The sequence below is a fragment of the Sciurus vulgaris genome (assembly GCF_902686455.1).
Source record: "Sciurus vulgaris genome assembly, chromosome: 3".
Lineage (NCBI taxonomy): Eukaryota > Metazoa > Chordata > Mammalia > Rodentia > Sciuridae > Sciurus > Sciurus vulgaris.
This window is the reverse complement of record NC_136463.1, coordinates 60,438,396-60,461,033: the sequence shown is the minus strand read 5'-3', so window position 1 is coordinate 60,461,033 and position 22,638 is coordinate 60,438,396. Positions and strand designations below refer to the sequence as shown.

Genomic DNA, 22,638 nt, shown 5'->3' with positions numbered 1-22,638 from the left:
CCAAACATTATGACCTGACATATTTTTGAAGTATTATACCTACCCAACACCTCGAAAAGAAGTACAGTTTTCTGTGCATGTTCACACCAATACTTCATGCTTTCAATAACTGCAGAAATAATTCTTAAAGAATTATTTTTTTCCTTAAACTGCAACTGACATGAGGCTTCCTTTTGAAATACAAAAACATAACATTAGAAAAAGTCTTTCTATTTCTTCATCATACTTTTAACTTCTGTGTAAAGATTCTAGGTCTTTAAAAGTAAATGTGTCAAAAGAACTACTGAAAGTTTCTGTACAATTACTTCCCCAAATTAAAACCATTGTTAGTATATTATAGAAGGATAAACCAGAAAGTAATCAGAGACAAATAATAAGAGAATCATTTATAAAGCATTCATCCACTTATTCATTTGTTCATTAATTCAAAAGGCATCTTGTGCCAGATCCTGTGATAGACCTGTGAGTAAAACAATTCCTCTCTCTAATGTGGTCACTCGAGGAGATGAACCGGACACATTCATTCATTCACTTCAAAAGTGTTTATTGGGCACCTACAGTATGTCAAATATAGCTTAAGGAAGCAACAGTGAACAAAACCAACAAGATCTCGGCTTCCACATATTTTATAATCTGAAAAGGGACTCATACAGTAAGTAAATATATAATAGAACATTAGGAATTGATATATTTATGCATTTTTAAAAACAGGGTAAAAGGACAAAGAAATAGATATGATTCTGAGTGGGTAGTTAAGTGGGGACAGAAAGAACAGCACATGTAAGGGCCCTGAGATAGAAATACGTTTAGGTTTTTGCAGATCAAACTAAGAATACAGTGTAAGATACTAATGTTCAAGGATGGGGACAATTTTCTTTGTCAAAATCAATGTTGTAAAGAATACCTGATCAGATTTATCAAAAAAAAATATTCAATTACTTTACTCCCTCTCCTCCTCCTAACCACAATTCTAATATGACTCCTATTGAAGATCAATGTCATAGGGAGCCACTGTTACTAATGTGACTAAGTCATTCCATTCTTCTATACAAGGAAACAAAGTTGAGAATCAGTATAAAATATGCTACATTGGTCCCATGTATACTGGACTCCAGAGAGAAAAGAAAAGGAGAATTTACCCTGATGGCCTACTGAAAAGACTGCTTTTTCAGATATATGGACAAAACAAACATGGGCTAACAACAGTATGAAACTATTACCAAGCTTAAAGGACAAAGAAAAGAAATAAAATTATCAAATCCATGAAAGCCAGACTCCTGAAGGGACTATGTCATGTAGGGACACACCCACTTCTATCAGTACAACATTTAAGTAAAGAGAAAAATGGGAAAACAAAACCTCTCCACCCACCCTTTGACATCCTCCCAATGACTCCCATTGGGTGATCTTTAGCAGAAGCCAGCAAGTAAGGGATCCCAGGCACTATGTAGATGATTCAGCCTTCTAGGGTACAGATAAGAGCAGATAAAGAATCCACTGGGCCTGGAGGGCAGGGGTAAGAAAGGGAAGAATAACCAGCACACAAAATATACAGATGACATTTATAAAGACCAATTAGAATACTGTACATATAAAGAATATGAAGTTCAGATACAGATATAGAGAAGAATATAAACCAAAGAAGGGATTAATTAGAGTGCATGCCATGTTTGGAGAACTGTGCACAGTTTGGAATGACAAACACATTGACGAATTAGCATGATGTGGAATATGAGACTGGAAAGTTAGAATAGGACCAAATGATAAAGTAGAAACCAGCAAACAATGGCCTACATGCCAAATCTAACCTGCCATATATTTTTTTACACTTTTGCTGGAACAATGCCATGCCCATTCATTTACACATTGCCTATGGTTGCTCCAAGTCACAGGGGCCAGAGTTGAGTAGCACACTTGTGTAATTACAGCAGAGATAGTAAGCCCCATAATGCCAAAAATACTTATTATTTGGCCCTTTACAGAAAAATGTTTCTGTTCTCTGTTGGGAAAAAAAATACATAAGAATGGCATACAAAGAGTTGAATAATTTCTGCAAGCAAAGAATAAATTGTTATCCTAATAATCAGTAAGCAGTGAAACCCAGAATCCACTAGGAAATTCTAAAGTAGTTATGAAAAAGAGCAGCTACCTGCTAAGAAAATATTCTATAAACTAACAATCATTGCCTCCAATGGAACTGGATATTTACGCTAATCAAGTAACATATACCAGGGGATTGATTTCAAATATTCTTATCTCTGTAACTTTCTATATATCTATGTACTTCACATTTTGAAAACATAAAGTCATTCATTAATATTTAAATGTTTACCTTCAGAGTGTTTTCTTCTGGAATATCATTCGTTTTTTTCTTAAATTGATTTTGTTGAGAATTGGGCTTAAATGCCTGCAATGCACTGTTTTTGTCTAGGCCTTTTATTGTGGAGCCAGAAATTTTTGACAAATGCATTTGCCTGAGCACCTCAGTTTCTCTGTGATGAGATAAATTAGGAGGTTCAGACACTCTTAATTGTTTCTGGGGTTGAGCTCCCAAATTCACTGGAAAAGAATTTATTTCATCATTTGTCACTAGGTTTGTTCTTTTACTTTGAGGTCTAAAGTCATTTTTATCCCAAGTTTTCAAGCTGGTATTTTTGTTGCCATCTCTGTAGATGTAATAGGAAAAAAGAAAAAGAAAGGGAAAAAAGGGAAAAAAATTAGTTCTATATACTTTTTTAAATTAAAAAACAATCATAAAAATTTTTATTTATATGGCAATTCCTGGTTTACAAACTACTTTGAAATTCCAAACACATCATCACAACCACCCTACAATATATTACCTCTCTTTCCAGATGAGGAAAAAGAGCATTAGTGAGGAAATAATAAACCCGAAGTCATATATCAAGTTACTAACAAGTTTAGAACCAAGAGACCACTACACTGTATATTTTTAATCTATGCCAGCCTTCATTTGATAGTGGCTGTCTCCAAGTGAAAAGATTTTACTTGATTTTTTATACATTTATTTTTAAATCACTAAAAAATGTATACTTTTAAACTATTGGTGATTTTAAATCACAAGAAAATGAACACAGGGTAGATAACTATTTGATTGGATATTCTGTGCTTTTACTGTGCAGCCAAAAAGCCCTACTAATCAATGTGTTGTAGTATTTACAAACTACATTAATGTAAATGGAGTTGTATCAGCTGATCAGAACATGTTGCTAATGAGGCTAAAATCAGAAGGGTGTTTCCTAAGTATGCTAATAAAGTTCCAAATGAAAAAACTAGTACAACTCATAAATTCTTTTTTTTTTTTTTTTTTTTTTTTTTTGCGGTGCTGGGGATTGAACCCAGGGCCTTGTACTTACAAGGTAAGCACTCTACACAAATTCTTAATTCTGAATAATTTTCCTGGAAATATCACCAGTATTTTTACAAGAGGGCAAATCAATACAATCCATCTCTTGTTTAAGAGAATAATCCAAGAAAAGGTCTAGGTTTGCTGGTGATAAGAACAAATCTAGGTTTTATAGGACCTGAAGTTTATATAATTCAGAAAGTACAGTTAATAAATTAAGTGCAAAACTGTGAACAAGATGGAAAAAAATCACAATTTAAAAATTTAAATTATACCACAAACATCACAATATCCAGGAAAAATATGACTAGGATTATTATTTATTAACTGCCTGTTACACAGACTTTTTTCCAACACTGATCCCCTCCTTTTCCTATGATAACAATTGTTACTTTATTTCAGTAGAGAGTACAGAAATACAATTTTGTCTTTCCTCTCTCATGGCTATTCAAATTATTTTTATTATTTATAGTCTAGAAAGATTTCTTTCAGTTTCACAAGTAATAGTACATCTAACATCAGCAACATTTTTACTCAGAAGATATTCCTGGCCTGGCGACTATTCCTGGGAGAACTACAGTCCTTTCAGCTTTGTAGTGTGGCCCACACAGAGATGCTGTCTCAGAAGCCAGTCCAACTCAGTCATCCTCAACACCCCAACCAGATCACAAAGCCCAAGTTTCAGGAGCTTCTAAGCAGGGAAGTAGCAGTAGCTCCCTTGAATCATTTTTTTTGGAGAAAATATAGGTCCAGATATTCAAGAAAGTCCCCAAGAGTAAGCTGTTGCTGAGTCCAGATGGACATAAAGATAGGGCTGCCCACACACTAGCCAGGGCCTATAGACTCAAAGGCATCATCAGAATATAGTGGGTGACCCTAGACTAAATTACACTTTATAAGGTTCAAGTTGCTGCCTTCTTTTCTGGACCATGGATGGGGACATGACTTTGAAGAGGACAATGTACACAGGCCTTGCTGTGTAAACATCATTAGTTTCATGGTAAATTCTCCTTTGTTAATGAAAACTATCACACTTTTTGTCATTAATTCTTTATTTGAATTGGTACATTATAATTATACAAAATAGTGGGATATACTTTGTAGCATATTATACATGCATACAGCATTATTTCATTCTGAATATCTCTGTTTTCCTCCCTCCTCCCCCTTCTCTATTTTATTGGTATCCTTTTTAATTTCATGAGCTCCTTATTCAGCCTTTTGTTTTTCTTTTTTCTCTCTAGCTTCCACATATGATAGAAAACATATGACCTTTGACTTTCTGAGCCTGGCTTTTTTTGCTTAACATAATGCTCCCAAATTCCATCCATTTTCCTGTATTTCATTCTTCTTTATGGCTGAGTAAAACTCCACTGTGTACATATTCCACATTTTTTTTAGCCATTCGTCTGCTGACACAGACCTAGGCTATTTCCATAACTTGGCTATTGTGCACTACACTACTAACATGGGCATGCATGTATCACTGCAATATGATGACTCTAGTTCTTTTGGATAAATACTAAGAAGTGGTAGAGTTCAGTAATATGGTAGTTTCATTCCCTGTCTTTTCAGGAAACTCCATACTGATTTCCACAGTGACTGTACTAATTTACAATCCTACCAATAATGTTTAAGTGTTCCTTTTTCCCCATATCCTTGCCAGCATTTATTATTATTCGTGTTTTTGATTATTGCTATTCTAAATAAACCTCCTACACTTTGAATAACCTACTGAACTAAATCACAGTTCAGAGCAACAAAAGCTCCTTAAACTGCCATAAAAGTACAAAATTTATACCGTAAATTTTATACGTAGTGTTCTAACATTCTTTAAAAGAATATGTGTAACATATTTAAAAATTATGATGACCCTGCAAATCGTTGGACACAATTATTGGAGAAGTGAGACTAAAAACACCTAAGAAGTCAGAACTTAGGTTCAAAGCCAAAATTCATCTAAAAGAAGGGAAGCTATTGAAGTGGAGAAACACACTAATACAAAGAAAAGACAACATACTAATTTTAAGATAAAGAAATTAAAATTCTCCTCCCCCTTCACCAAATGCCTGTGAGGACATAGAAACATCTGGTTCATAAGTATTTAAGCGAAAGTTAAATTATCAGCAATTGCCAAAAAGCTTAAAGATCTCAATAGGTTATACATTACAAGAAATGCTGGAGTTCCTCAAGTTGAAACAGAAAGATGATAAAGAACAACATGAGATTATATGTATAAAACTCATTGGCAAAGTTAATATGTAGATAAAAACAAAACAGCCGCACTTCTCCACTTCTCCCGAGTCTGCCATATAAGCAGTTTAGCTCTAAGCTTCACTGTCCTGCTTCTAAGCCCCAGGTTGCTCTGTTGTACAGGGGCTGAAGATCCCTAGGGAGAAGGACTGGCACCTGAACACCTGGAAATGGCCTAATACAGGAGTTTACATATTAGTCCAAAATTAGGGACCAGTATCTGACTGTTTTAGTCAGATTTTTTTATGACTGTGAACAAAATTCTGTAGAAGAGCAATTTTAGAGAAGGAAGAGTTTATAATGGGGCGAAAAGTTACAGAAGTCGGGAGATTCAAGATGGCGGACTAGAGGGTGGCTGTGTTTCATGTTGCTCCAGGACTCAGGACTCAAGAAGAGGAGATATAGAGAGACTAGGGACCAACTCAAAGTAGCCGGGGGAGCGTCTCCCATTGGGCAGGCGTCCCAGATGGGGCGGTAGCCCCGAAAACAGGGAACTTTATGAAGTAGAGCTGCCGGCGAGACGCCCCTCCCCCCCGCTGGAGCAGTGAACACGGACAACTGGGAGCGCCGTAAAGGAGGCCGCTCGGCACAGCGCTTGGACTCAGCGCAATCCACCAGGGCTCTGGGAGGCTGCCCAAAGGAGAAGGTGCTTGGTGAGCTGTTTGGACTGAAAGCGACCACCCCTGACACAGGAGGCTGCCCAGAGGAGAAGGAGAAATACGGGCTCGGCACGTCACTTGGAATTGGAGCAGCTGCGCCAGGGCTCCGGGCGGCTATCCAGAGGAGCAGCGTGGACTCAGGACTCAAGAAGAGGAGATATTGAGAGACTTGGGACCAACTCAAAGCAGCCGGGTGAGTGTCCCCCATTGGGCAGACGTCCCAGATGGGGCAGTAGTCCCCGAACGCAGGCAACTTTGTGAAGTAGAGCTGCCGGCGAGACGCCACTCCCCCCGCTGGAGCAGTGAACGCGGACAACTGGGAGCATAGAAAAGGAGGCCGCTCGGCACAGCACTTGGACTCGGCACAACCCACCCGGGCTCTGGGAGGCTGCCCAAAGGAGAAGGTGCTTGGTGAGCTGTTTGGACTGAAAGCGACCACCCCTGAACACAGGGGACTGCCCAGAGGAGAAGGAGAAATACGGGCTCGGCACGTCACTTGGAATTGGAGCAGCTGCGCCAGGGCTCTGGGCGGTTATCTGGTGGAACAGCGTGGTGAGTGGTTTGGTCCCAGAGCATCCGCTCCTGAACACAGGGGGGTTGTCTGGAGAAGGAGGAGGAGCGCGGCGGGGTGCTTGGGCTCGAAGTGACTGCACCAGGGCTACGGATGGCAGTCGGGACAAGAAGGTGCACAGTGAGTTCCTGGGACTCGTGACGCACCAGATCTCTGGGTGACTGCCTGGCGGAGAAGGAGGTGCGTGGTGGGTCACTTGGACTTAGAGCGACTGCAGGGAACACCAGGTGGCTGCCGGAGGAAAAGGCGTGTGGCGGGTCACTGGGACTCGAAGCGATTGTAAGGGGCTCCAGGTGCCTGCTCAGAGGAGGGACCGCATAGCCAGGCGAAAAGTGCAGAGCAGGGTCCCAGGGCCTAGGCGGCTTCTTGGTGGAAGAGCCCCACAGACAAACTGAGGGGCGGAGCGAAGGCTCCAGGTCTGCAGGCAGCTTCTCTGAGGAGAGGCAGCCTAAGGAGATTCATCTGGGAAGGGCGAGGCTTCCAGGCCCAGGAGGTAGGTCCGGGTCCCTGGGAACATTGCAGAAGAAGGCTGCCCAGCCCAGGAGGTAGTTGTGAATTGATCGGAACCTCTGGGAGGGAAACCGACCAGCGAGACCTCCCCACTGGGTGAGTCCTCCCTGTCGGGTGAGGTTCTCCCAAAAGGACTGTAAAATCAGAGACACAGACCCAAACTGGCCTTGCATGAGCCCACATCCTACTTCCCCTTTGGATGACCATTCATCAGCAAGTGAAGGTACCTCTGCCCACTAGCAGGGAATATACCCCACCGGAAGGCCACCTCCCCTAGGGAGTCAGCTTCCTTGTGGAGCCCCGCATTATCAAATTCCTCCAAGACTTCAGGCTACTGAAGGCTAAGAGGGGATATACTAGAAAGCTTCAGGGATATTATAAGACAATAGAGGAAATCTGCAATATCACAGCGGTCAACTGATACCTGAACAATATGAGAAAACAAGGAAAGAAAATGCTGCAAACAAATCTAGATGGTACATCAATGAAACCCAATGACAGCATGGCAGAAGAAATGACAGAAAGGGAGTTCAGAATGTATATAATTAAAATGATCAGGGAAGCAAATGACGAGATGCAAGAGCAAATGCAGGCACTGAATGATTGCACCAATCGACAGTTAAAAGAGCAAATACAGGAAGCAAAAGATCATTTCAATAAAGAGTTAGAGATATTGAAAAAAAAACAAACAGAAATCCTTGAAATGAAGGAAACAATAAACCAAATTAAGAACTCCATAGAAAGCATAACCAATAGAATAGAACACCTGGAAGACAGAACCTCAGACATTGAAGACAAAACATTTAACCTTCAAAACAAAGTTGAACAAACAGAGAAGATGGTAAGAAATCATGAACAGAACCTCCAAGAACTATGGGATATCATGAAAAGGCCAAATTTAAGAATTATTGGGATTGAGGAAGGCTTAGAGAAACAAACCAAAGGAATGAACAATCTATTCAATGAAATACTATCAGAAAATTTCCCAAATCTGAAGAATGAAATGGAAGATCAAGTACAAGAGGCTTATAGGACTCCAAATATACAAAATTACAACAGACCCACACCAAGGCACATTAAAATGAAAATACCTAACATACAAAATAAAGACAGAATTTTAAAGGCCGCAAGAGAGAGGAATCAAATTACATTCAGGGGGAAACCAATACGGATATCAGCAGATTTTTCAATCCAGACCCTAAAAGCTAGAAGGGCCTGGAACAACATTTTTCAAGCCCTGAAAGAAAATGGATGCCAACCAAGAATCTTATACCCAGCAAAACTTACCTTCAAATTTGATGATGAAATAAAATCCTTCCATGATAAACAAAAGCTAAAAGAATTTACAAAAAGAAAGCCAGCATTACAGAACATTCTCAGCAAAATATTCCACGAGGAAGAGATGAAAAACAAAGAAACAAATTAGCAATGGGAGGAACTATCCTAAAGGAATTGTCAAATAAAGGAAGAACCAAGTCGTCTCAAAATAAATAAATAAATAAATAAAATGAACCAAATGACTGGGAATACTAATCATATCTCAATAATAACCCTGAATATTAATGGCCTGAACTCATCAATCAAAAGACATAGACTGGCAGATTGGATCAAAAAGAAAGATCCAACAATATGTTGCCTGCAAGAGACTCACCTCGTAGAAAGAGATACCCATAGACTAAAGGTGAAAGGATGGGGGAAAACATACCATGCACATGGACTCAGCAAAAAAGCTGGGGTATCCATCCTCATTTCAGATAATGTGGACTTCAAGTCAAAGTTAGTCAGAAGGGATAAAGAAGGACATTACATACTGCTTAAGGGAACCATAAATCAGCAAGACATAACAATCATAAACATCTATGCCCCAAACAGTGGCTCATCCATGTATGTCAAACAAATCCTTCTCAATTTCAGAAACCAAATAGACCATAACACAATAATACTAGGTGATTTTAACACACCTCTCTCACCACTGGACAGATCTTCCAAACAAAAATTGAACAAAGAAACCATAGACCTCAATAACACTATCAATAATTTAGACTTAACAGACATTTATAGAATATACCATCCAACCAAGAGCGAATACACTTTCTTCTCAGCAGCACCTGGATCCTTCTCTAAAATAGACCATATATTGTGCCACAAAGCTAATGTAAGCAAATACAAGAAGATAGAGACACTACCTTGTATTCTATCAGATCATAATGGATTGAAGTTACAAATAAAAGAAAGAGTAAAAAACAGAAGGTACTCCAACACCTGGAGATTAAACAATATGCTATCACATGATGAATGGATAACAGAAGATATTAGGAAGGAAATTTAAAAATTCTTAGAGGTAAATGAGAACAAAGAAACATCATATCAAAATCTTTGGGACACTATGAAAGCAGTACTTAGAGGAAAATTTATTTCATGGAGCGCATTCAATAAAAGAAGTAAAAAACAAATAAACAACCTAACACTACAGCTCAAAGCCCTAGAAAAAGAAGAACAGACCAGCACCAAAAGTAGTAGAAGACAGGAAATAGTTAAACTCAGAGCTGAAATCAACAAAACTGAAACAAAAGAAACAATACAAAAAATTGACAAAATAAATAGTTGGTTCTTTGAAAAAATAAACAAAATTGATAAACCCTTAGCCACTCTAACAAAGAGAAGACGAGAGAAAACCCAAATCACTAAAATTCGGAATGAACAAGGAAATATCACAACAGACACGACTGAAATACAAAACATAATTAGAAGCTATTTTGAAAATCTATATTCCAACAAAATAGAAAATTTTGAACACATCAACAGGTTTCTAGAGACATATGAATTGCCTAAATTGAACGAGGAGGACATACACAATTTAAATAGACCAATTTCAAGTAATGAAGTAGAAGAGGTCATCAAAAGCCTACCAACAAAGAAAAGTCCAGGACCAGATGGGTTCTCAGCTGAGTTCTACAAAACCTTTAAAGAAGAGCTCATTCCAATACTTCTCAAAGTATTCCATGAAACAGAAGAGGAGGGTACCCTCCCAAACTCATTCTATGAAACCAATATTACCCTGATCCCCAAGCCAGACAGAGACAAATCGAGGAAAGAAAATTTCAGACCGATATCATTAATGAACATTGACCAAAAATTCTCAATAAAATTTTAGCAAATCGCATACAAAAATATATTAAAAAGATAGTGCACCATGATCAAGTGGGTTTTATCCCAGGGATGCAAGGTTGGTTCAACATCCGGAAATCAATAAATGTAATTCACCATATCAATAGACTTAAAGTCAAGAATCACATGATTATTTCAATAGATGCAGAAAAAGCATTTGATAAAATACAGCACCCCTTCATGCTCAAAACACTAGAAAAAACAGGGATAGTGGGAACATTCCTTAACATTGTAAAAGCCATCTATGCTAAGCCCATGGCTAATATCATTCTAAACGGTGAAAAAATGAAAGCATTCCCCCTAAAAACTGGAACAAGACAGGGATGCCCTCTTTCACCACTCCTATTCAATATCGTTCTTGAGACTCTAGCCAGAGCAATTAGACAGACCAAGGAAATTAAAGGAATACGAATAGGAAAAGAAGAACTCAAACTATCCCTATTTGCGGATGATATGATTATATACTTAGAGGAACCAGGAAATTCCACCAGAAAACTGTTAGAACTCATAAGTGAATTCAGTAAAGTGGCAGGTTACAAGATCAATGCTCATAAATCCAATGCATTTTTATACATAAGTGAGGAATCCTCAGAAAGAGAAATTATGAAAACTACCCCATTCACCATAGCATCGAAAAAAATAAAATACTTGGGAATCAATCTCACAAAAGAGGTGAAAGACCTCTACAATGAGAACTACAGAACACTAAAGAAAGATATTAAAGAAAACCTTAGAAGATGGAAAGATCTCCCATGTTCTTGGATAGGCCGAATTAATATTGTCAAAATGGCCATACTACCAAAAGTGCTATACAGATTCAATGCAATCCCAATTAAAATCCCAATGACGTACCTTACAGAAATAGAGCAAGCAATCATGAAATTCATCTGGAAGAATAAGAAACCCAGAATAGCTAAAGCAATCCTTCAAAGGAAAAATGAAGCAGGGGGTATCGCAATACCCGAACTTCAACTTTATTACAAAGCAATAGTAACAAAGACGGCATGGTACTGGTACCAAAATAGACAGGTAGATCAATGGTACAGAATAGAGGACACGGACACAAACCCAAATAAATACAACTTTCTAATACTAGACAAAGGCACCAAAAATATGCAATGGAGAAAAGATAGCCTCTTCAACAAATGGTGTTGGGAGAATTGGAAATCCATATGCAACAGAATGAAACTAAACCCATATCTCTCACCCTGCACAAAACTCAATTCAAAATGGATTAAGGACCTTGGCATCAGACCAGAGACTCTGCAGATTATAGAAGAAAAAGTAGGTCCCGATCTTCAACATGTCGGCCTAGGACCAGACTTCCTCAACAGGACTCCCATAGCACAAGAAATAAAAGCAAGAATCAATAACTGGGATAGATTCAAACTAAAAAGCTTTCTCTCAGCAAAGGAAACTATCAGTAATGTGAAGAAAGAGCCTACAGAGTGGGAGAATATCTTTGCCAATCATACTTCAGATAGAGCACTAGTCTCCAGAATCTATAAAGAACTCAAAAAACTCTACACCAACAATACAAATAATCCAATCGACAAATGGGCTAAGGAAATGACTAGACACTTCACAGAAGAAGATGTACAAGCAATCAATAAACATATGAAAAAATGTTCAACATCTCTAGTAATAAGAGAAATGCAAATCAAAACCACCCTAAGATTCCATCTCACCCCAATTAGAATGGCGATTATCAAAAATACAAGCAACAGGTGTTGGCGAGGATGTGGGGAGAAAGGTACTCATACATTGCTGGTGGGGCTGCAAATTAGTGCAGCCACTCTGGAAAGCAGTGTGGAGATTCCTTAGAAAACTTGGAATGGACCCTCCATTTGACCCAGCTATCCCACTCCTTGGCCTATACCCAAAGGACTTAAAATCAGCATACTACAGAGATACAGCCACATCAATGTTCATAGCTGTTCAATTCACAATAGCCAGACTATGGAACCAACCTAGATGCCCTTCAATTGATGAGTGGATAAAGAAACTGTGGTATATATATACAATGGAATATTACTCAGCCATAAAGAATGACAAAATTATGGCATTTGCAGGCAAATGGATGAAATTGGAGAATATCATGCTAAGTGAGATAAGCCAATCTCAAAAAGCCAAAGGACGAATGATATCGCTAATAAGTGGAGGATGACACATAATGGGGGGGAGGGAAGGGTTAATGTTAGGGTTAGAGTTAGGGTTAGGGAGGGGGGCAAGTATGGAGGAAGAAAGTACTGTATAGAGGGTAAAGAGGGGTGGGAGGGGTGGGGGAAGGGAAAAAATAACAGAATGAATCAAACAACATTACTGTATGTAAATTTATAATTACACAAATGGAATGCCTTTACGCCATGTACAAACAGAGAAACAACATGTATCCCATTTGTTTACATTAAAAAAAAAAAAAAGTTACAGAAGTCAAGTTCAGAGATGGTTGGTTCCATTCCTCAGGGACTGGGAAGAGGCAGTACATGGCAGGACATTGTGGTGTATAAAAGCATCTGGGAGGATGGTGCCAGGAAGCAGAGTGTGCTCTGCTCAACAGGGATGAAAGATAATGCTCAAAGGCCTGCCCCTAGGGATCTTTCTTTTCCTGCCATACCCTACAGGCCTTGAGTTACGATTCCATCCCTAACTGAGGCTTAATGCACTGAATAGGCAAGACTTTCATAACCTAATCATTTAATATCTAAACCTCCTTGCATTGTCTCATGCATGAGCCTTTGTGGGACAACTAATAGCCAAATCATAACACTGACATTTACAGAAACCCATATACCCATCTCTAGTTCCTGACTTTTATAAGGTTTAAGATAGTCTTCTTTAAATCTGACATAAAAATTCAGGTCCATTGGATAATCTGGAATCCCAGAGAGGTGACATGTTTACAAAACTCAGCCATCCTAGTGGACACCTCATATCCACATGAGGTGAGGTGTTTTACTGCAACAATGTAGTATTTGAAAATCTGAGCTCATAGTGGGGGTTGGCTATAAGCAGATAATCCTTATATTGAGAAAGGATTTCTTAACCACTCATAACCCTCAGCTAACAATTTTGATAGAATTCTATTAAAAATTACAGAAAATTAAATCTCTATTTAAGAAAATCCAAAAATACTGGATTGTTACTTTTGTATTTAAGTCCTGTCACTCAAGAGCAGTAATTAGGAAGACCTTATCAGAGGAATGCAAAGAAACTCATCTCTTAAAATTATTCTTAACAAGCCATTGTTACCTGGCATTACTAGTAGCAAAGCATATGGATTTGGTAATATTGGATAAATATCTGAAACTATGTTCCTTTTAGCTCCCAGATATTCTTGCCCAAATTAGTATGCATCAGTGGGTTTTTAATTTTTTTTAATGAAAGATTGGGTTATTGCAGGGTGTTTGGCAAATACAACCAAATTCATCTTTTAAGAACTTGCCCACAAGAGATTTCAACCCTATTAATACTTCACTTTTAAGGATATATTGTTTCTTCATGGGGTATTGCCACTTCCTTAAACAAAGTACTGTTTGAGAAAATATTTGTCATCCTTCTCAGGGTCCCTTTGACCAATATAGCCTTATTTGTTTATTTACTGTGACCTTGGATTGTACCCATGTATCCATATGCTCAGCACTTTAAATTCTTGTTTTTATTTTAAGTTAGGGTATCACTAAGCATATGGTGGTAATGAAATTGAAATCCTCTTGCCTCCTCTTCCCAAACAGCTGGGATTAGTGGTATATGCCACTGCACCTGACTCAATCATTTCATTAAAAAAAATCACAAATTGATTTTTGTTTTTAAAAATTGAATATTTTTTATTTTTCTTTACATGAACTTTTTTATATTTGTGCACATAAACTATAAATGTCATTTGTTCCAATTGAAAAAAAAAAAAAACAGCCAATCATCTGTACTCCCAGGTTTCCACAGCTACAGATACAACCAACCACAGCTCAAAAATATTTGGAAAAAAATAGTGTCTGTACTGAACAAATACAGACTTTTTCCTTGTCCTTATTTCTTAAACAATACAGTATGACTACTATTTACACAGAATTTATATTGTATTAGCTACTGTATATAATTTAGCAATTATTTAAAATTATAATGTGGATGACGACAGATGACATGCAAATACCATAGTTACTAGTATAGAAACTTCCCAAATGCAATTCTTTCTAAGAAAGGAGGAAGAGATAAAGGAGAGGGGAAGGGCAAAGAGGAGGAGAGGGAATATATAAGAATAGAAGACAAATTTTAAGTAGACTCACCTCCAACCACTTTGGCTTCTTGCAGTATTTGATTGAATACATTTATTAGAGAGAGAATCTTGACTTCTCAGGGGATGAGAAACTGAAGGTGGTATTTGGCTTTCAAGGAAATATGTCTTGTTAAATATAAATAATTTGTTTTCAAATAAATAAGTGTAAAATATACACAAAAAATGGCATCAGACACACATTTATTGGCTTCTATTTTTTCCACATACCCTGTATTCATTGTTTTCGTTAAAGGAGCCAAGTCTGGATTCATAGCTTCCCAGGCCCAATCTCAAAAGAATAAGAACACAGACCAAAGTAAAATAGGTGGTATTGTTCAAAATAACTATTTTATATTTATTTGACTTGGAAAGTGTAAAAACTTGAAGATAAAGGGATCATCTTCAATAGCATTTTATTGTTGAATCTGCCATAGCCTGCCCTACTGATTTTTATAATTGTCTTTCTTCCCCTTGATATTTTAAGCAAAGATAATACATTCTAATATAGAATCTTATACTTTGTAATATAAAAATTCTAATATTTTATCTTATACTTGTAACATAAATACAGTGATCCCAATTTTGTATTCGATCCCACAGCAATAAATACATCATAACCCATAACAGACATAATGTGTGTGAGAGAGATGAACAGAGGCAGACAAAAAGAGATTAAGAGAACATAACAAAATTTCACCAACAAATCTTATCCTTCCTATGTATGACACATACTGATGTCTTCTATTATACTCTAGTCTCTTCTATTTCCTTTTCTACAAATTGGTTATATCCCAGCCCAATTACTGAGTCAAGACAAAATTTTGGAAAACACTTATGTAGTTATTTCCCTTACCCGGTGTAAGAATCTTATTATATCTGTGACAAACAGTAATTATAGTCAGAGCTTGAAGGGTTCAGTAATTGAGGAAAATGCACATTTCCTTATGAAGTAGGTCCTACTTCTTATTTTTCAAGATCAACATTCAAGCTACTTATAAGAAATATTTTAAGTGGTGGAGAACTTTTTCATTTTTTCCATATTTTTATTGGTATTATAGTTGTACATATTGGTGGGATTTGTTGTAATTCATAGTACATAAATATAATTTGGCCAATATCATTCCCCAGTGCTTACCCTTTCCCTCCCCTTCCTCCTCCTCTATGACCCCTTTCCTCTTCTCTACTGATCTCCCTTTGATTGAGATTCTACCCCTCCACACACACCTTTATTTTCCTTTTTTCCTCTCTAGCTTCCACATGAAAGAAGTCAAATGACTCCTGACATTCTGAGTTTGGCTTATTTAGCTTAACAATGTTCTGAAGGTCCATCCATTTTCCTACAAATGGTAGAATTTCATTTTTTTATTTATGGCTGACTAAGACTACATTGTGTATCTATACCACATTTTTTTATCCATTCATTCACTGATGGACACCTAGGTGGGTTCCATAGTTTAGCTATTATGAACTGTGCTGCTATATAGTTAAGCATGTTTCACTACAGTATGGTAACTGCAATTCCTTAGGATGAATACTAAGAAATGGTATAGCTCAGTTATATGATGGTTCCATTCCTAGTCTTGGAGGAATGGTGGATAATTTTTTAAAAGGTAGAGGATAGCCAGATAAATGCTGATTTGTGCCTGCCCATGTGAATTTCTAATTTTCTATCCATAAAAATGGGAATAATAGGAACTTTATACCTCAAACTCCTCTAACATGGAAGAAAAATAATTTTAGAACTACACTCCCATCTATTGGAAAACACTAAAAGAAATTAACAAGTATCACTATATATAAAAATCTTTAAATATTCTAGTTGCATAATATTCCATTAATAATTTTAGAAGTGAGAGGCCTACCCATAAAGCTAAACCAGGATTTTAGTGGTCTCACTAAAATAATAAAATGAACCAGAGCCTCCCTGTCTCTAGGATTTAATCAAGAGATATAGAAGGCAGTCAACCAATGACCTCTGAGAGCTAGAACCAAAAGATTATGTAAACTCCTAGCAAAGGCAACTTAGTTCATATGCTAGTTGAAGCTATAAGGAAGCAAAGTAGATAGGAGTGCCTTAGTCCATTTAGACTGCTATAACAAAATACCTTTACTGGGTATTTTAGAAATAATAGAAGTTTACTTTTTAACAGTTATAGAGGTGGGACATCCCATATCAAAGCACCAGTAGATCAGGTATCCAACAAAAACTCACTCTCTCCTCCACAGATGGCACCCCTTATATGACAGAAGAAGCAAAAGCTCCCTCAGATACATGCACAGTTGTATGTCATAAATCCCATGTATGAGGGCAAAAACATCATGACTTAACTCCTATGGGCCCCATCTTTTAATACTACTATCACATTGTTGATTAAGTTTCAACATATGAATTTTCAGACCATATCAGAAAGTAAAAAACCAGCAAATGAAGAAAAGCAAAAATGCCATAAGAAGAGAAAAAAGAAATTAGAACCAACCACCAGAAATCCCTGGGCTTCTACCCTTCCTAAAGTCTAATTTTTTTCCACATTTTTCCTGTGTTCCATGCATACTTACCCCTGTTCCTGAGGCAACTTGAGTTTTTCCAATCTTTACTATAAATGTATAGATCATAAAATCTGTATCTGTTCAAAAAATATATCTCTGCAATGTAGGTTACTACTTCATTAGAACAAATATAACATACTCTATTTAAATGCTAAGCAGCCCGTGCATACAGAAACTCAAGCTCTTGTACTTTAACATTCTGGAAAAGACAAGAAATCTTTGTATTTGGACAGTAAAAGAAGAAAAAAGACTTTCTATACCCATTATAGTTAAGGAAAATTTGCAATTTTCTACAATCCCAGGTAGTTTCCAGAAAATTTTCACCTTACTCATTTTCTTACCTGTTGGTATAGGAGGGAAATCATAACTATCAGAAGCAGTACTGATACCTGGATCATTTTTAAGTGGATTAGATGTTAACGGCTGTCTATTCCTCTTCTTCTGATTGAACAATGGTACAGGCAAACAGCCTACATTGAATATACCAATAAATTAGTACCTAACAGAAAAGTAATCAGATCTACTTACAGAATAATTCCTAATATGCAATGCACAATTTTAGTGTCTACTTCTATATGTTAATATACTTTTTTGGGGTAAGTATTTTTTTAATTCATTTTTATTGTAAACAAATGGGATACATCTTGTTTCTCTGTTTGTATATATGTTAATATACTTTTTATAGATATGTTTCTATGCCTTTGAGTTTATTTTTACATTCTTTTTAAAATCCTAAATAGCCTCATTTTTCTCTCTAAAAAGTACTTTTTTTGTCCTATCTTAACATTGCTTTAATCCCTCCTGTTTGGAATTAATTCCTATTTCTTCTTTCATTCCCTCTTTGTTTTGCTCACTTCTCTCCTGTGCTTACCTATTACCATATCAACTGTAGAGAATCCAAGTGTACAACATAGGTGAGGACAAATCAAACTTTGAGAATGCTTTTTAAAACTCCAAAAACTCTCTGGATAATACCAGCACATCTTTTAGGGTCATGGTTCTCCAAGTTTAGTTTGACTAGAATTGATACAGAATTTTTCTTGACATCCAAGTTCTAAGACCATAACCCTGTTCTTATAAAATTTTATTTCCATAGATTTGGTCTGGAACCCAAACTCTGTAATTTCAACAAGTACCCCCACTGTTTGTAATGATATTTTTTTACGGGTAATTTTAAGAATGACTTAGAGAGAGACAATATTTAATACAAATGAGAAAGAAAAAAAACTCCCTCTACTTCCTCCAGATGGCTGAAATGGGATCTCAAATTGGGCCAAAGTCACAATTATAGACTTTAACACCTAGAAGGAATTCAGAGGAAAAGAGGTCCAAAAAGTTTGTCCATCACTTCAAAGTCCCTGGAAGTACCCAGATAGGACTCAAGCTTCCTAAACCATAGTTCAGATCTCTGGCCACTATATCATTGTCCGGTTGATCTGCCATTACTGCACTACAAAATACTGACTCTAAAAACTCTCTAATGAAATACTAAATTATGTGAGCTCTTGCGTCAGACTACTTGGGTAATAATTATGTTTTTGAATTACAACTTCAAAATACAAACATGAGCAATTTCCTTAAACTCTTTGCACCAATATGACACAAAATGAGAGGCAGAATAACATAATTATTAAGATATGAACTCCAGAGCCAGAGTCTCTAGTTTACATCCTGGTTCTACCATTTAACAGATCTCTTACTTAACCACTTTGTGTCTTGGTTCCTTATAGGAAAAACAGGGACAATAATAATAACCTACCTTAGAGTATTGGTGGAAGGATTAAACAAATTCATATATATCATTAAAAGTCTAGGGACATTCACCATAAATAATAGTTATTATTTTCTTTTTTAAATTTTATTTATTAATTTTGGTGCCAGGGATTTATTTAGGCCCAGGGTCAATCCCTTGAATTCAGGGGCACTTTACCACTGAGATATACCCCAGTCCTTTTTTTGTTGTTGGTGTTGTTTATTTGGAGACAGGGCCTCACTAAGTTGCTGAGGCTGGCCTTGAACTTTGGATCCTTCTACTTCAGCCTCCCACATCACTGGGATTACAGGTGTGCACCACCATGTGCAGCAACATTATTTTAATGGACAGAATGTATTTGTTTATTTTTATGTGATGCCAAGAATCAAACCCAGTGCTTCACACATGCTAGGCAAGTGCTCTGCCACTGAGCTACAACCCCATCCCACTATAATTATCTTCATTGTACATCATACTCATCCCCTGGTTCTCATCATTCTTGCCCTGTCTTTATATTACCTAGCAAGCTAGGAAATCAGAATGATAGCTCTTAGGAAACATAAGTATTTCTGGAAATACCTTTAACAAGTCAATTACAAATACAATTAATATAGATCTACTAATTTGCTTTCATCTTAAAAACATAGAACAACTCAAGCACATATGATCTGTAGAAGAACACCAAAGTGAATCTAAGTTTTTATTTTATTCCCACCTCTGCCACTAAATACTTTTGACTGAGTAGTTTATTTTACCTCCTTGGACCTAAAAAGAAAAGAAGCAAGACTCAATATTTCCTCTTTGTTAAAGTTCCTTCCAAAATCTTTCACCTACAAACTACATAAGCTTTATATGGCATATACACAATAAGGAAGCTTCAAAAAATAAAGTTGTTCAATACCTGCTGTACTTCGAGTTGAATTTTCATTTAAGTTTCTTTTCATCTTCTTCTATATCAGTCTATTAATTTTTCTTTTGCATATAAATTCAAAAAATGAAGTTGTTTGACCAAACCTTCAAAGAAAGAACCTTGTAACTCATAGTGACTCAACAAAAGAAATTCCCACCATACTAATTATGGAAATTATGTTTGAAAACTACATTGAAACTTAATAACGTAAACATTGTAGGGAGTCCTTTGCTTCTGAGTAAGTATTTACAACAAAACATTTTTTCAGCTCTGTTCAAAATAAGTTATGACTGGGGTGACTATAACCTTACTTCCTAATATGTGCAGATTTTCACATTGTGTATAAAATTTATTTCAGAATCAAGGACACACCATGAGAATTCTAAATCAGTTCTATAAAAAGGGAAATGGACTAGAGCATTGGTAAACTCAGGTAGGAAATACACAGTATTGAACTAGCCATCTGAGAACATGGTCTGTGTCTCACTTCATGACACTATGCAAATCACCTGCTTTGACCATTAGTTTGAGACTACTAAAGACTAAATCCTCACTTAATACCCAAAACTAACAGAATGATAAATTTCCATTCAGTTTTCACAATTTCTACAAATAAAGGGATTTTTCCTGTTTTATTTTTTTTTCTTTTACAACGCATTTGCTGTTGTGATTTTCCCACCCATAGCCTCCTAATACATTTCAACCTCAATTCAACAAATATTTGCCCACTGCATGGGTGAAAAGGAAAGACACACACTTAATTAAGATCATTTCTGCTACAAAATGCCTACCCAATAATACACACAAAACACAACTAAGGAATGATGCATATCAGACTTAGGTAAATATTAACTTCCAATTATCATTGTAGAAAGAAAACCTGGGTAACATGAGGTGAGGGAATGCGTCTGGTGTCTACCTTAACCTGAAACTAGAAATAGTAAGCCCTTTTGAAAATATTCTTGATTCTATTCTAGGAACCAAAACAGAGGTTATGCCACTTTTCTCAACACAGAAATACCAATGCAACGTATATCCCAAGGTAAGGTTGTTTACAAGGGCCATTACATCTGTGGCTACCCACGATCAAAATAAACAAATTTTTAAAGTAAGAAATCCTCCCCTGGACCCCTAGGTGGCCCAATTCCTACTTCCAGTTGGACCTGAGAGGCTTAGTGACGCGGTCGTGTGGTACAGTAGTGCAAAAAGTTTGTTCACTTTGCAAACACTTCACGTCCCCCAAGCACGTCGCCTCGGGTGGAAGCCAGAAAGGCGCGTTTGGGCCTCTCCTCGTGGGGTGCAGGGCAAGGTTCCTGTCAGGGTTTATGTCCTTATTTATATTCCAAAAACGCTTCCTGACCCACCCAGGGACCCGCGGAAATTTGTAACTAGAGTCAACACAGGGACTTTCCTGTCTTCGTCCCACCACAAGGACACACACCTTGAACCCTCGAGCTTCCTCACCTTGGTCAACCGTCCTCGAGAGACCTGAGTCAGCGACTGCCGACCTTCACGCCTCTGAAGAAATGCAGGAAGTGGGGCTGTGCGCAGGCGCACAGGAAACCCGCGCAGGCGCACTTGACCTCGCTGCTGACTGCGCAGGCGTACAGGCCATCTGTGGGACGGTGCGGGGCGGCGTGGTGTTCTTGCCTCTGAGAACAACAGGAGGTGCAATATTAACACGCCTCTCCTTGCTTTCTAACGCTGTAAGGGGATGGCTCTACCCCTTTGGCCCTTTGCCCAGACAGGGACGTATCTTGTTCTGGTCACTAGAGAGGTAGAGTCATGTTCAATCCAGCCATCCTCTGCCCCAGCTGCATCGAAAAATTGTGGCTCCCTCTTTGTTGCACCCCTGGTCATCTCTTGGTTCTAGACTTCAGTTGCAAGATGCTGGTGGCAACCTGGTCTATACCTAGAAGAGAACGACTCCCAAGGCCACAAAACCAAATCATAAGTGTGTTGCTTGGTCTGGCTGCATTTCTGAGTCAGATCTACCGGTTATACCAAGAGTTCCCAGGAGCTTGGCGGGAGAACTGAAGCCTGTGTGTGACAACCGTGCAAGGCCGAGAGCAATCAGTAAGGCAGAGCCAGTACTGCTAGAGCAAAAGGGCACATGAGCCACAGAGATATTCAACAAAGGAAGCAGAATGGTGCACCACCTCTGAGCTCTTAAGCTCCAGCTCTAAGCTTCCTGCCTGGGAAGACTGTGGGTTCTTGGGCCTGTGATTTTGGATAACTTACCCCCTCTATACCTCTATGCCTACATTTCCTTCCTCAGTAAACTAGCACTATCAATATTTACTTAATTTCCCTAAAAATACTAGAGAAAATTAACAGTCCTACCTAACACACAGTAAGTGCTCAATAAATGTTAGGCCTTCTTCATAATAGTAGCTGCCTTTTATTGGGTACTTACTATAGGCCAGGTATAATAATGTTAGGTCTGAGTTCAAAGAACACTTCTGCTATTCAAAGGTGAAAGGAAAAGGTTGAAAGAGCTGAGAGATGCGGGGAGAGTTAATAAAAGTCTAAGGCTATGGGATAATAAAAAATATTCCTAGTTTCTTTGAAAACTAGGTCAAATAAGAATGGTTGAAAGATAAGGTTAGAGATAGACTGACACCAAA

At 37.6% G+C, this 22,638-nt stretch overlaps 2 protein-coding genes across 2 annotated transcripts in view; both read right to left on the bottom strand.

Annotated features, from left to right (window-relative positions):
- The window catches only part of SPATA22 (spermatogenesis associated 22), a 29,551-nt gene extending 9,430 nt beyond the window's left edge, over positions 1 to 20,121 (bottom strand). Inside the window, exons 1-6 of the mRNA XM_079131008.1 lie at positions 20,003 to 20,121; positions 17,690 to 17,818; positions 15,030 to 15,090; positions 14,812 to 14,910; positions 2,333 to 2,666; positions 44 to 170 (exon numbers count right to left, since the gene is read on the bottom strand). Of these exons, the coding sequence (XP_078987134.1) occupies positions 44 to 170; positions 2,333 to 2,666; positions 14,812 to 14,910; positions 15,030 to 15,090; positions 17,690 to 17,818; positions 20,003 to 20,045 (793 nt within the window). The 5' untranslated portion in view covers positions 20,046 to 20,121. The remainder of the gene's footprint in view (positions 1 to 43; positions 171 to 2,332; positions 2,667 to 14,811; positions 14,911 to 15,029; positions 15,091 to 17,689; positions 17,819 to 20,002) is intronic.
- TRPV3 (transient receptor potential cation channel subfamily V member 3) overlaps positions 20,041 to 22,638 on the bottom strand; it is a 67,480-nt gene continuing 64,882 nt past the window's right edge. The window contains exons 17-18 of the transcript XR_013762387.1: positions 21,453 to 21,663; positions 20,041 to 20,115 (exon numbers count right to left, since the gene is read on the bottom strand). The gene's annotated coding sequence lies outside the window, so the exon portion shown is untranslated. The remainder of the gene's footprint in view (positions 20,116 to 21,452; positions 21,664 to 22,638) is intronic.